At 43.7% G+C, this 15,998-nt stretch overlaps 1 protein-coding gene across 2 annotated transcripts in view; it reads left to right on the top strand.

The window, feature by feature from the left end:
• chst11 (carbohydrate (chondroitin 4) sulfotransferase 11) overlaps nucleotides 1-15,196 on the top strand; it is a 97,194-nt gene extending 81,998 nt beyond the window's left edge. For both annotated transcript variants that reach the window (XM_082511637.1, XM_082511638.1), the window contains exons 3-4: nucleotides 8,736-8,965; nucleotides 9,045-15,196. In XM_082511637.1, the coding sequence (XP_082367763.1) occupies nucleotides 8,736-8,965; nucleotides 9,045-9,666 (852 nt within the window). In that variant the 3' untranslated portion in view covers nucleotides 9,667-15,196. The remainder of the gene's footprint in view (nucleotides 1-8,735; nucleotides 8,966-9,044) is intronic.
• Nucleotides 15,197-15,998: the final 802 nt, after the last annotated feature.

Raw genomic sequence — 15,998 nt, forward strand, 5'->3', positions numbered from 1 at the left:
TTTTTCTCCCTGAGGGGTGAAACACACGATGCAGAGAGACAAAGTAAAGTGCTCATGAGAGGAAGAAGAAACTTTGATTGCACTGAGGGAAAGTCAGAGCACTTTGTCATTATCTTGTCTTTGGTGCTATGATTATACCCCACACTTTTCTCTTTGCTGTTTAGTCACAGACACACGCTGGTTCTCTGCACAAGTGTATATTTAAGTACAACACACTGTTGATCCAGAGATGTACATCAGCGCACACGTTCTACATATACAGTAAACACATATCACTGCACACATGTACGGCCTCCGGGTTCATTTCATTCTCTCGTGTCACTGCGCTGCCTGCTTAATTTAACTCTTTGTTGCATTTTAACCCTGGAAAGTAAAACAGACGTCTGTATTACGAGGCCACGAGCACGTATCCAGAGAGGAAGATAAATAACAAAGTAAATATGAGTAAAACTTTTTCAAGGCTCACGTTTTAACAGTCACAGCAATGCATTATTAGTCATTAACTTCTGAATCCATTCAGATTAAATGTTGATAAATCCAATAGCTACGTTTTAAAAAAACAGGGATATACTCTCCGCTTTCACTCTGTTAAGCAGTCAGTGGTTCTTCCACAGACCGACAAACTAAATCGACACTCTCCCTTGTGTGTTTCATTTTTCCTCGTCAGGTAAAAACAAATCAGCTGGCAGAGCAGCATAAAACCCTTGCACATCCAAAGAGTTTACAGTATAACATTCTTCACATGAACTTTAAAACGTTGGGCTGACATCAGAGATACAGTGTAAAGACTATTCTCTGTCCTTGTGGGTTAGCTTTCACCTGTGAAGGAGGTCTGTCTCCGGGCTCAGGTTGCCGGTTTAACGTTACCGTGGGATAGGGACGGCCGGCCTTACCCAGGTGTCGGATATCCTGGAGTTTAAAGCATGAAATGACCATGCTGCAGAGTTCACTAACCTCCTGTCCTCCTGTCACATGCATGCATGAGAAGGATTCGGTGCCTACCCCCAGAGTTACAACACTGTTAGGGTTGAAAAGCTACAGATCGTCACAAGACACTAAAGACTCCATAAAAACCTCTGCCAGTTAAATTCTTATGATGGTCTGTTAACAGCCCCCTCAGTGAAGGCGAGGCCTCCAGGCTCCACTGCTGCTTTTACAGATAAACATCCAGGGCTGTGTGTCAAACTGTAGCCTCTAATGAAACATCTGTGACTGGCTGCTGCTCAGGGTGGTGTTTTGGGGATTCCCAGATTATTTTTACTTTATTAGCAGTACTTTTAACTGCTACTGCGAATGTGTTAAGAAGTGAACCCTGCAGCAAGTAGCATCATAGTGAGCATGTATCTGTGTGTGTTTGCATGTTTACTTGACCTTGATGGCACCTGGCAGGAAAGCTCAGTGCTTCTAGCCCCTGGCATGAACACTGTCTCCATTCATGGCCTTCCCACACTGCCCTTATGCAACAGCGTCAGCACAAAAATCATGAATCAGTAGATTCACAGATTTAAAGCTGTAGCTTAGAAAGGCTGCTTTTGTGATGCTCAGTATTTAAACATTGCACCAGCCATGTTTGAGATAAAACACAGAGCAGTCGAGTTCAGGCATCTGTGGTAAGTACGTGCAGTTTGTTAACTGAATATGAGGCTGGCAGGCAGATTGGCATGACATCAGTAAATATGTCAGTATCATCAGGACCCAGTGTATGTGAGTTAGTTAACTGATCGTATCCAGCTAGTAGGATACAAGGTCGAGAGGTTCTTGTTCTCAGTTTGCCACTGAAATCCTCTGAATCTGCACAACAGAGTCACAGAGTTCAAAGTTAGACTCACAGAATATCACTGATGGTGGGAAACATGCCTCATATAAATGTTTTACATTTCCCTGAGAGCTGTTGACTTGAAGTTGCTGTTGTAGCTCAACACTTTACTGAAGAAGGTAATAACCACGACCACAGCTTTCCATAAAACATCAAAGCGGGACAAGAGCATCAAAAACAAACTCATTTTAGACTGATCTGATTTTCCAGTTTCAGTGTAGCAGAGACAGAGAGGGCTGAAATGTATTTCAAATGTATCCAGTTACACTGTAACAGTCACACTTGCTACTTTGAATGAAGCTGCTGTCAGCAGCTACACCCGAGTGCTGTCTGTGTATAAAAGCCAGCAAGACTCAACAAATTTGGCATTACAAACATTCTTGCTTTACAATCAATTATTTAACATTAAGCTTATTATTTTCTGCAGCATTTGCTTACTCCTCCTTCAGAGCAGCTCAGTAGACAGCTGTGCTCTTTTTCTAGGTATGAATGTATGAGGAAGGAATATGAAGCAGAGTGCTTCAGAAAAAGAGTGTGTGTTCTCAGTTATCCCACTGGAAAAATACAGGTACAGAAAAACTTCCTCAGATCCAGTCGGTGTCTCCGTGGCTGCAGGCGGTTATTGTGTCATGATGATTGGCCCAGTTTCTCCTCAGCAGCTACTGGACTTCTCATAAATGACATAGTGGAAAAGTCCATGTACTGCTGGTCTTATTGGAAAGGATGAATCTGCCTCATAAAGCTTTCATAGCAGAGCCTTGTTACCTTTCATGCAGCGACCCGTTAAGCTCTATGGTTGCAAATCAGGTGCTATTTGGTACAGTTGTGGCACACTGGCAGCTTTATGCCTGCCTGCTTTATGAATGCCAGCCTGTGCGCACAGACACAGACTGCCTTTAGTGCTCAGTGTGTGTGACAGAGAGGTGCTTTGATGAATCCTGTTGATCTTTGTTTGGCTGTCTTCACAGCTGGCGAGCAGAGAGAGAAGCTAACTCAGCGACCCGAGACGGGGAGCGCAGACGGATGAATTTTTAGGAGACAAAACGGAAACGGCATTCTTATGATAATAAGCAGCATCGAGCTAAAGACAGGATACGTGCTGCTGCTGCACTTCACCCTCTCGACACTGGACTTTCTTCTTTTCACACACCCACTGTAAAGTCTTCAGAAACACAAGGCATACACAGAATAAATCGGACGGTTAAATGTACACAGGAGTAATGACTGTTGCAGCGTCTAAATTGCAATAAGGAGCAGAATCTTAGCTTCATGAATGAACAGTGCCTCTCTAAACAAAGGGAGGTATAAATCAAATGCATTAGTTTCTCTCTTTCAGCACCTTAGGGGTCACCACAGTGGAGCGTCTGGCTCCCCACCATCACCCACCCATAGCCTCTATATTCATGTGGTCTACTTCTTCTGCACGTGTCCAAACCGTCTCAACCTTGCTGCTCTAACTGTGTCTCCAAAGCACTCAGCCTGAGCCGTCCTCATGCACTTGTTTCTAATCCTGTCCGTTGTCGTCACTCCCAATGACAGTCTGTCCATTTCCAGCCTTTTGTTATGTCTCACTACTGTCTCATGAATCTCCCCTTTCACTTTTGCTGCTGTGCTTCTGTCACATATTTTTCACCTCTCTTATGCGTCCATTGCTTCACACGGTTGACCTCAGGTATTTAAACTCATCCACCTCCACTACCTGTACTCCATGCAGCTGTCACACTGTCGTCTTCTCGTTCACACACATGTATTCTGCCCTGCTTCTGATGACCTTCATCCCTCTGCTCTCCAAAGCATACCTCAACACACCAGGTTGTCTTCTATCTGTTCATAGTCTGCAGACACTCCCATCTGATCTCATCTGTCAGCCATTGCAAAGAATTAGAGCTGATTGCTGATGTGATCCCATCCCTACCTTAAACAGATCTGTTCACACACTCATATATGTGCTGCACCAGCCACTCCTGATTCCTTCAGCACCACAGTTCCTCTCCAGGCATGCTATCATATGCTTTCTCTGTGCTGCTGTCCTGACCTTTTCTGTGCTTCTCCATCAACACTCTCAAAGCAAACATTGCATCTGTAGTGCTCCTTCTTGGCATGGCTATACCGCTGCTCACTGATTATCAGCCCGCCAAGAACTCTTTCACATATTTTCTTGGTATGGCTCATCAGCTTTATCTCTCTGTAGTTACTACAGCTCTGCACATCATCATTGTTCTTGAAAATTGGCACTTTGTCTCCATTCCTCAAGCATTTTTTCATCCTCCTAGATTGTGTTAAAAAAAAGTCCGCTGTATGTCATCAGGACCAACCACCTTTCCACTCTTCATCCTCACGTTGTCCTTACTCATCCTCTGCACTTCCTGATTCACTAACTGCCATCCATCTGTCTCTCTCTCTTATTTTCTTTCATCACAAACCCCTCAACACACTCCCTTCAATCATTAGTACATTTCCTTTCTAACTTAGTCTGTCAGTCTAGCCAATAAAGTCCATTTCCCCTTCTGTTGGCACCGTTGTAGACCAGTTTGAGTCCATCTCCTAAGCTCCTAGCCTCCCCCTTATTTACCCTGGACAACTGCACGCACAGTATATCTACTCTCCTTTTATCAGCCAGCTCTCTTTGCCAGTCAAGTCATAGTCTTTCCTTCTCACTCGCTGCATCCTTGTCCATTTTGTTCTTTCCCTTAACCTTTTGGTCCTCAGCATTTAGCTTATTCTGAAGAAACATCCTCAGGTCATTACGTGAGACAAATTGTGAATTTCTTACTTTTGCACCATGAAAATTCATGACTCTAACTGGAACATTCAAGTGTATTTTTAGTCATCTTTAGCTACATAGTAAAAGTCTTTAAGTCCTAATCTGTACTAAAACTGTTTGATTAGTAACAGAAGATGATTTACTGTCAAAAATATGGTTGGTTCAATCTTTATTTTAGCTTTCAGAATATTTTACACTTGTCTTAACTTTGTTACAATACAGAAACACAGGTTATAGCACACGTATATAAAACTACTGCCAAGGCAGCCAATTAACAGTCTGATGAAGGCTCTGTCAGAGACTTTGGTCAAATCAAAGTGACCAAACTGATGTGGAGTAACCCTGAGACTTCCTGCGTCGCTGGCTTGCTTTGCTTTGTTGATACTTTAGCCTTGGGTCTACGTTTGTATGTAAGCTAGTTTACAGACTTTCACTGGAATATGTTTCTTCTGTCCTTTAGTGATCACTTCCTGGCTTCCTTCCTTTATCTCTTTCTTTGCTATCATCAGCAGATTAGGAGGAAGCTATTCATTACCACCGCTGCGACAAGCGGCTCAGCGCTGATACACAGATGATATTTCAAACTCATAACAACTTTCAGAGACAATAACACAGTCGTGGTGAGGAAATGAAGACTTGAAATATTGAAACACAGTCTCCATGTTGCCCTTTCATCACTTTCTCACACATTTTAACAACAAATGTGCAACAAGGAGAGGATGTGCATTTCCCATCATCTCGAACCCTCAGGATAAGGAAGTAAAGCCTTCCCTGTTTGCAGATACGCTGCTGACAATGACTTTCGTGGTGGGATTAAGGATTTCCAGCCCCCCGGTTTTCTCAAAGTTGTGATGGTGTTTGCCAGAGAGAAATAGGGACTAAACCTTCACTTCCATATCAGTGCATGGTGTCTGTAACACTAAGTAATTCATCATCTAGTATACCTGCACGCAGAAACTGCTGAGCTGGATGTTTGAGGCTCTTATTGGAAGAGATCAAACTGAATTAGCCATAAAATGTGTCGCGGCTAACTACTTTTATAGCTGTGGTTTTATGACATTTTATGACACTGGCTCTTATTTGGTGCCGTTTCACTAGCTTGTGTCCACAAAGTATCAGGGCAGAAATGGGCAAGCATATTTGCTAGTGCTATAGTCTGCTGTCCAATGGGAAAAGCTCGACATGGCCAGAGGTCAGTGACCTCCACCACATCTCATCTCCTCCTCCTGCTTTTCATCCCTGTCCTCACTCTTCATCAAAACCCCACAAGAGACTTCACAGGGCTGCCTAAAGATGAGATAAGTGGTAGAAAGTGATCCCAGAGAAAGAAGAGAGATGAGAGGAAAACTGAGGGCAAGCCTGAGAAGATCCCCTTGTCTCTTTTCCCGAGTTAAATACAGTTTAAACTGTGCTGAGATGGAGGGCTGCATGTCTGCTGCAACATTTGAGGGAATTATAGCCTGATGCTCCCACTTCTTCCTTTTCTTTAAGAGTTTCATCAGCAAAGAGCTCTTATGCCTTAGTGGGCTTTGATGCTTTGGAGTTGATGACCATGACTGCAAAATGCATAAAAGAGCAAACAAGTGGAGACGCACAAAAGGAGCACTTCATCTTGACTGGAGACTTTCATTGTCCATCCTGAAAAAGCTCCACTTCCCTTTCCCAAAAGCAGGAGTAACTATGGGAATAAAGGACGCCCACTATTGCTTTAATTCTAATAAAGACAGCAACGTTTGAAAATACTCTTTTATCGTTGCCCAATGAAGAAAGATCTAGATATTACTTTTTCTCTGGTGGGAATAAAATATTGTGTCTTGTGCAAAAAAGCAAATCTTAGTTTAAAATAAATCATAGTTTTGTGCAGAGCTGTCTAATGTGACAGGAAGTTATTTTTTGGTCAGGGAGAGCAAGGATTGCATGTGTTTTATTTATTTATTTTTACTACACAAAATTACATTTGACTGCAAAATATCGTAAGTGCTGGGCAACCGTGTTTTTGTATAGGGATATAACCAAAATACAACCAATTGGCAATGTTTTACACCGAGGCCCAGTCAGTGTGAGTCAGTGTGAGTCAGTGTGCTTCTTATAACTGAGACACTACTGTGCAAACAATTGTCAGGAGACAGGTTGGACCACCAGGTGACTCACAGTATGAAACTGCTTTGCAAACCTGTCCACATCATTTTTGTGGACAGGTTTGTATTTGTATTTAAATGTAGAGTATTTTTGTGAGATATACTTAAATGAACTGAGCACTAGATAAGTGAACAGAAAGATAGTGAGAAAAAACGATTGTAAGTACTTTATTTTTTGGTTTAGTTCAAGAAGTGTATTTTATAGATGTCTTATCTGACTTATGGGGGGCAGCACGGTGGCATGAAGGTCCCTGGGTCCGACTCCCCCATGTAGCCGGGGCCTTTCTGTACTCCAGCTTCCTCCCACAGTCCAAAGACATGCAGTTAGTAGGGTTGGGTTAAATGATTATAATTGCCCGTCGGTGTGACTGTCTGTTGTGTTTGCCCTGCGATAGACTGATCGCCTGCCCAGGGTGTACCGCGCCTCTCGCCCCAGCTGGGATCGTTGTAGACTTGTTAGCTACGGGATAACAGGAGCACATCGTGCAATCCCCTACTGTAAAAGCTTTCCCATGATGCCGTAGCAAGCTGTGCGTGTGATGAACTGCAAACTTGGAGACCTGTTTTGAAAGCTGGCATCCAAGAGAATCACATGCAAACCTCTTTAGTCAAAGCTGTGTTCGTGTACAGACTCCCTGTTAGCCCCAGTGTTGTTTCATTACTTCATGTCAGCATCTCTCCCACCCTCTCAGCCCCTGACAGTGTATCACTGAAAGGCCATGGCTGTGTGGAGTGGGACAGAGTGGTAAGGCTGCAGGCCACAGTAAAATCAATTTAGATACTGTGAGGAACCCAGAGCACTGCCCTACAGGGGAATGTAGACCCAGAGGAAAAATAATCAAGAGGCACGAGCAAACATTCCCGCCCCTAAAATGCAAAACTTCCATACTGCTCTTACTCTTCTCATTTCTTTCTGTAACCTCATCCTTTCTCTCCTGCCACGGTCGGCTTCACCACAGGCATCACTGGGACGGTGAAATATGCCTCCGATAAATGATTACCGACTGGAGCCACTCATACCGAACTCGCAGGATCTGTAATATTCTCCAATATCATTATTTTCCTCCACACCCATGGACTAATCTCTATCACAGTCTGTGGAATGACTCAAATAAGGCAAAAAGATAGAGTGAATAAAGAGATGAGTATGATAATAAAGCCTAAGATTGATAACTCGCAATCTAACTGCCTGTCTTTTCCATATCCGTCCTCATGCCCTCTTTCTGATTCATTTCAGTTGTAGAGTGCTCGGCTTTTTCTCACTGCCGTGTTAGTGACCAAGAGCACTAAAACATCTTTAAGTTTCAGAACAAATGTGTGAAATAATATTTTATTATTCTGCTACAATAACTAGTGTAGTGAGTTAAATATGAATGTTGGTGACTAATACGGTATGTTCCCTTTCTTGGGAAAGGTTTAGTTCAATTATTGTCAACAAAAATCCCACAATTGTCACATTTTGTTACATTTGTTACAAACGACTTGCGCAGAGTTTAGCTAATGATGAAGTGTTGTTGGGTTTAATTATTGGATTCCTTATCAGATCAACTGGTAATAAAACCAGTAGGCAGTTCATTTTGTTTGTTTTGTTCATCCCTTCACACAGATTACAGCCGGGCTTTCACTGGGACATACTCGTCCAAACTAGTAACATGGGAATTGGAGCTTTTCATTTAGCCAATGAGTTTTTCTTCTTTAAGCTTGTGGTTAGCTGAACCCAATCAATCACAGCTGAAAAAGAAAGATTTATTTTTTACATCAGCCTAAAGAGGGTTCATTGGTTTATCTGGTAATTATCCTGAAAGTTGGCTAACCACCCAGTTTGAGCTGGGAACCAGTGTTTGTTCAGGGACCTTTATTGCACATCACACATTGTTTACTCTGGATTCTTTTCAACTCTGTGCTGTAAACTACATAATTAAAGTAAAACTGACTGTTCACATCTTGTGCTGTACTTACCCTCCTGAAGCCTTTTATTTGAATTTCACAGTAGTCTCTCTCTCTCTCTCTCTCTCAGACGGAGTTATCAGGAGCTGCTGTCCTCCACCAGGCCAGGAGGGATCAGGTAGTCGATGCCTGTCGGGTCTACAGTGCATCGAGTCGTAAGCGGAGAGTCCTGACACCCGGAGACCTCAAACACCTCGTGGTGGATGAAGACCATGAGCTTATCTACTGCTATGTCCCCAAGGTGGCCTGTACCAACTGGAAACGTGTCATGATGGTGCTTACAGGCCGGGGCAAGTACAGGTGAGTTTGGTACTGTACAGAGAGGAAGGAAAATAAGTGCTTCTGTTGTTCTTCACTGTCTCGTGCCTCTCTCACGCAGTGACCCAATGGAAATTCCTTCCAATGAAGCCCACGTTCCCTCCAACCTTAAGACACTGAATCAGTACAGCATTGCCGAGATCAATCACCGCCTCAAGAACTACCTCAAGTTCCTTTTTGTTCGTGAGCCCTTCGAGAGGCTGGTTTCTGCATATCGCAACAAGTTCACCCTCAAGTACAACTCATCCTTCCACAAGCGCTTTGGCACCCGAATCATCCGCCGCTACCGCAAGAACGCCACGCAGGATGCCCTGCTCAACGGGGCTGATGTCAAATTCAAAGAGTTCATTGAGTATCTGGTGGACCCGGCCACACAGCGGGACGGACTCAACGAGCACTGGCAGACTGTGTACCAGCTCTGTCACCCGTGTCACATCCACTATGACATGGTGGGCAAGTATGAGACACTGGAGGAGGATGCAAACTACCTGTTGCAGCTGGTGGGTGTAGGTGACTCCCTGCGCTTCCCGACCTACGCCAAGTCCACTCGTACCACGGATGCTATGACGGCTCAGTTCTTCAGCAATATCAGCACTCAGCAGCAGATCCAGCTCTACCAGCTTTACAAGTTAGACTTCCTCATGTTCAACTACTCCATACCCAGCTACCTGAGGTTGGAGTAATGGTGGACAGAGATGGGACTCTGAGAGCGGCTGATTCGGTCAAACAGATAAAAGGAAATGAGCGGAGGGCAGAATTTTATGGGAACAAACTTGATTTAAAAAACTGTAAAATTGATGTGTAAACAGGTGCCGGAGGTGTGTGAGTTTCTGGGAATAATTCAGAGGATGTTCAGTCAGCACCGACTGGACAGGGATGTGGGCTAAATGGACTAGACGCATGCAAAGACTGAAATGTGTGGGTGAAGCAGGTCTTCATGGTTGTTATCCTCAGAGGATGGACTGGATGAGGGATTCTCCTGATGTTGTTCCCTACACGCAAACTGCTGACAAATTAGGCTGCTTCAGATTCTGCAAAGCAAACAGCGTCCTCGCACGTGCCCTGACCCCAAAGCATTATGGGAGCTAAGTTTGTCTCCTCCTCCTTCTGATCAATATAGAAACTCCGCCAAATTGTAAGGCACACTTCACATCTTCCACCGAGCTCTCGGCGTGGCGAGCCAGTACCCATCATGCTTGCTCTCATTAGATTCATACAGCTGAGAGGGAAACTGCCTCATCACCACCTCGAGGATTACTGCAGCTGATGGCTGCGGTTCCACTCTCAAGACCTCCACATTAGTAGTGTGGCGGTGCAGCCGACAGCTCGCTGTCACTGGTTTCTAGCATTAGTTTGTCGGCCCTTCTGCCACAGCAGTGAAGTGCTTACGTATCATTGCCTGTAACACCAAGCATCCTTAATACTTTGAGCTACAGAACGTGTCTGGACAGGTACAGGATTCGCTCAGTGGGCGCACCGGCCTGCCTCTAACCTACAAGACGAGAGACGGCCTGTGTGGCTGTTAAAGGGTTAAAGGCGCTGAGTCTCATTACCGCCATGCCCTGCATAGAGGAGCTTCGTGGACGTGCCCCTGCTCCAGCAACCAAACCTGTTTTTCACTAAATGATCCTCTTTTCTCGTCTTCATGCTTTATTTGTTTTTATTGTCTTATGAATCACTGCTGCGAGCAGCAATGAAAAGATTATTTAATTTGCTTTGTTGTTGAAACTAAGATGGAAAGAATTTAATATTTTATTTTCTTGGGCTGAAAAACATTTAGGACACTTTAGAGAAGTTCAAACTTTTTCATTTCTTGTGGTACATTTTTGGCCCTTGGCTTTGTCTTTCTGTGCTTCACATCATTCAAAATTTATGTTTTTTTACATTTCTATTGTCAGACGTTTGGTGCCAAAATGGCTGAGGGCCTCAGAGACCCACAGTCACTGTTAAGTGCACATCTTTGCCATTTAGGACATCCCAAAGAAGACACGTCAACAATCAACATAACAGAGAAAGGATCCTGTGGTGTGATTAATGTTGTGTAATGTCAATAACTACACAGGAGGGAGGATGGGCTGCCCATCACACACTATAGTGACAGAGGGAGTCGTTTTGTGTTTTACACCAGTTTGTACATTTTAATCCACTCCAGCTTCAAATTAATTTCACAGCGTTAGAATATTTAATTTATATAGCACCAAATCACAACAACAATCCCCTTAAGGTACTTTATATTGTGAGGTACAGACCTGAGAATAACAGAGAGAACAACAACTGCCTTTGAAGCACTGTGGCGACAGTGGGAAGGAAAAACTCCCTTTTAACAGGAAGAACCCTCCAGCAGAAGCAGGCTCAGGGAGGTCAGCAGATCTGTGTGAGGGGGCATTGTGGTTAATATAGTCAATTTAATTCAATTCAGGATAATTCCATGTTTTCGTATCGCACCAAATAACAACAACAACAATCGCCTCGAGGTGCTTTAGGTTGCAAAGTAAAGACCCTCAAAATGTGACGAGAGCGTTCCAGCGGTGATGACGTGGCGACAGTAGGGTTATCACAGCTCAGGCTTGATCACTGAGTTTGATCTCATCCTGAGAGATTAGCAAGACAAGCGTAAATATATATATAACACTACTGATTGTACTTCATTAAGGATTTTGATGGTTTTTGAGTCCCTAACTCTTTGGAGTTGCAGTATGATGTTTTCTTTCTGATAGAATAAATCCAGGTCCACTCTGCTTGAAAACTGTCTCATTATGACCCCTGGTTAGTCAGCACATCTAAATCAGATTACACATACGCCTTTTCCCCCTCGGGCTGGATGTTGTAGCTGCAGATCCCTGCTTGTTGCTTTGGACTCATTGCTGGTGTCCGTTTGTGCACATGCCCGTGTCTGGAGGTTCGAGTCAAACAGCCTTAGTTTTCCTTTCTAACACCCACAGACATCTGGCTCTAATAAAGGAACGAGTCTACTGGGCTGGCTTGTCGCCCCGGTCCTCATCCTCCAGCAGAAACAATGGTTATATTCTCATCTGGGCCTCCTCCTGGGTCAGGCGCACACAAACACACTCACACAGACACACACCAGCACTGCTGCTGAGGTTATTGCCACGCAGCGTCTTACTCAGCAGTTATAGGGAAAGCCACGAGCAGGCAGAACCTCACACTGTCAGAGCTCAGTTTAAACGGCTCATTTTGCGCTCAGAATGAAAGACAAACAATGCACAAAGGACCTCTTAACCTGCAAACAAGCCATTACAGCGGCCTCTCTTCACACTCCGGTTTCTCTCCTCCTACATCGCTCCAGAAGTGGCCCCCTGGTTTAAAAACAAAACCAGAACAAAAAGGCTCAGTGTCAGTGATCAGTACTGTCCATGCAGGAAAACGCAGCCTGCTTAAGCAAACAGAGCCCACGGGGACTCCTGCAGCCCTGAGACGCTGTCTCAGTCTCTCAGTTACAAACAAGCAGCAACATTTAAAGTTATTTTTCCTCCATAGCTGTGTCTATATTGAGGACTAGCTAGTGGGTATATTTATGTTGTTTCTGAACGACGTCTGCTTTTAGACTGAACTACACATTTGCTGTCTTCTAACAGCAGTTTTCCTCTTGAGGATGAGTAGATGATGTTATTTTTCTGCTTTACTTGTATTTTTATTTTATTGTATTGACACCCAGATTTTGTAAATACAAGAAAGAATCGTTTCAGAAGCAGGAAAATTGTGTTTGAAGTGAAATTTCCTGTAAATTTGATGGTAGAAAGTTCAAATGGAATCCTGACTCAGTTCTGTGCTTTGGAGTGGGTGTCAGTGTGCCTGGCTCATGATACACACAGTGTAAAAGATGGACATATCTAATATAATCTGACGTATTTGTTAGTGACATTCAGCTATGCAGGCTGGAGCTGAGCATTTCTGTCATTCTGAGTGAAAACAGGAGACACGGTGCAGCGCCTGGCCTTGGATTGGACTCTTTGTCAGTGATGATGTCAACAGATTAAGTCTTTTAGTGTAAATACACTTATTTGTTCAGGTCATTTATTTGTTTTTTACTTTCAGAGTTCAGATTGTTAACATGCTAAAAAAGAGCTGATTATAAAGGTAGAAGATACAATTTAAGTGGGTGAGCACGCTGCTAGTTTGGCTAATGACCTAACCCTCGTCACCTGTTTCCACCCAAACGCTGCAAGCTCTCAGTCGGCTCACTCGCTCACTCACAGCAGTGGAGACACAAAGGTCGTTTCAGTCTCTCTCTCTGTGGGGACACTTTTCATCAGCAGAGACACCATATTTGAAAATAAGCATCATATCATCAGCACAGAAGGACAAAGCCAGGATGATTTCTTACATGCATCCTCTGCCTGTGTCGTGTCAGACATATCTGAGTCCCAGCACAGGATATTTTTGTACAGTCCAAACATGATGTCATTCATTCTGCTGTTATTTTTTGAGCTGTGATATTTATGACTTACTTTGGTTGCCTCATACACACACACAGACACACACACATTACTACTCTCATTTTTCTGTGCCTTTCATTCAGAGGCGACACAGAGACACAGTGAACATCCTGCAGTCACATTAGGACAGAAGGCGTACATCCTCAGTTATAACCTTACTCATACCTGCAATAAAGAAGTGACCCCATCAGGTATGACTTCAGCTTTATTTTTAGAAATCTGTGGGACGGACATGATCCTGAAAACTACAAACAAATGAGCGTTCGTCAGAAGTTGCTCAGTTTATTACAGCTTGGATTATTTGGAGTATTTTGTCCAACAAACTGGTAATACCGGTATCACCACAACAGGTTAGTGTTAAAGACACACAAGTCAGAGCAGTCAAAGGATGAAAAAGTTGTGGACATTTTATCCCCCACCAATTGCAAGCACTTGGATGTTGTTGGCAGTCGCTATAAAATCGACTCTCTCAGTGTTGTAGGCCTCTAAGTGAGCCGCTGGTTGCAAGAGAAACGTGGGTATTCCCTGACTGGTTGGAAAACAGTTGGAGTTTTTTTGACTTCACCCAGTGGCTGCCAGCAGCTTCCAGCAACCACTTGCCAACTGGTTGGGGAATACACATTTTCCCCTTGCAAACAGATGTTGCCAGATGGGTGCGACTGGTCTCTAGACTTAAACCACTTTATTTTTAGGTCAAACAGCAGCAGACTCAGCCAAAATATCTGTAACAATCCCAACAACTAGCAGAGCAGAATAGTATGAATATGTACAGCACAGATTAGTTATCCAACTAGCACCAGAACAAGCTAACATTCTGACAGCTGAAAACTTTGCTAAATATAACTGCACAAAATTAACTATCAAATGTAAATCTTTCTAAAGTGTTTATGAAGTATACAGGCCGAAAATGGTACCTACATAGTAAAGTCAGATTTCCAAAAAACGTAACCATCTTTTCCCAGTTATTGATCCTGTTTAAGATGCAAATAGTTAGCTTGGTTGTAACACTGTTACTCTTGCCAATAAATATTTAATAGCAATGACTCCAAAACTAACAACCCAAGTTATAATAAACTGAGATGGTGTTTATTATAAGTGATCTTATAATAAACAAGTTAGCCTGAGTAGGCCTGCCCTTCGCATGCTCAGCGACATCTAGGCACGTTTTCAAATCAGTTAGCATTAGCATGGGCATGACCTGTCCAAGCAGGTTTCACGTGTCTCTGTGTCGCCCTGACGTTGTGTACGTCCTTCAGCAGAGGCCCCGCACGTCTCGTGGTTCCAGCTGCTTCCCGTGCTGCCAGGAGGCACGGATGTTGCGCTGTAATGTGTGGGTGACCTTTTAATTTAAACGACCAGTGTGTGATGCTGCGTTATTCCATATCATCAGCGTTTTCACCATGTGTGCTGTATCAAAGAGCTATGTGTCAGTGGAGTTTGTGCGCGTGTGTGCGCGCCACCACTGCTCCAGGAAGTCGAGACCCTCGTTCCAACATGTACCATTAATTTATTTATTTATTTCTAGATACTGCTTCCCTGCTCACGTTACCATGGCAACACACCCAAATTTTCTATATGTTGCTTTTCCTCGTGGGACAGCCTCTCGCTGTGCTCTTTTACTCTGTTCATTTTCAGGGGTACTTTCCAAAATCATGAATAATGAATAATGTACACTGTGTGGGAGAGTGGGGTGGATCCTACAGCAGCGTGACCCGTGGTTTATCCTGTTTTCACAATAAAATGACACTGAAATCCACTTTGTCTGTGACTCCTTCTGTCTTGTGTGGAACTCGTGTACGCTTCTATCTATGGGGTTGGTGGATTCTCTAGCTCCTAACTAGTCTGGCCATTTTTATTGCCATGCTACTTCAGAAAGGCGATGTCTCTGTCGTGATGCACAAAGTAATTTACCACACTTGTCAATATGTTTTACTGTTATGGGCAATAGCTGACCATTCCAATCACAGGGCATCGAATACTGCTGCTCTGTCAGGTGGTGCTTGGATAGGATCAGAAATTTTAGAGAAAGTATGTCCCATCACAATAATCTATGCAGACAAGCTGTAACACGCTCATTGTGATTAAATCTGACTTTGAGTGTCCATATGGGACGGGTTTGCAGTAACAGACCTGTTACAATAGTGGAAACAGAGACGTCTTGCCACCAGGGGCGGAGCGTGGGGGTGGCTTACTGGGCTTAAGCCCGGGTTGTTTTGTCAGAAGCCCGGGGTCTTTTGGAGTGTAATTTTTTCATAGTTAGATGCCTGGCTGACAACTGTATAAAACAAAAAGTGCAAGCAATATTCGAAGCACATAGTGCACACTGTGGGAATTTACGACTGTGCGTGAATCCCCCCTGATATTGGTATGATCCAAGCTCAGGCACTAAGCGACTGAGCAAGAGGGCGGGGCAGCTGCTGCCTGTGAGTGCGCTGTTGGAGAAACGGAGCCAGCCATACTAAGGAGAGCTTAAGTTTGACCAGGTACCAAAGCAAATCATTCGTACTGTACAAATAATGTAAATATGACGGTGTATCACGAAAGATTGATATCAAACT

This window comes from Aulonocara stuartgranti, assembly GCF_965226115.1.
Source record: "Aulonocara stuartgranti genome assembly, chromosome: 17".
Lineage (NCBI taxonomy): Eukaryota > Metazoa > Chordata > Actinopteri > Cichliformes > Cichlidae > Aulonocara > Aulonocara stuartgranti.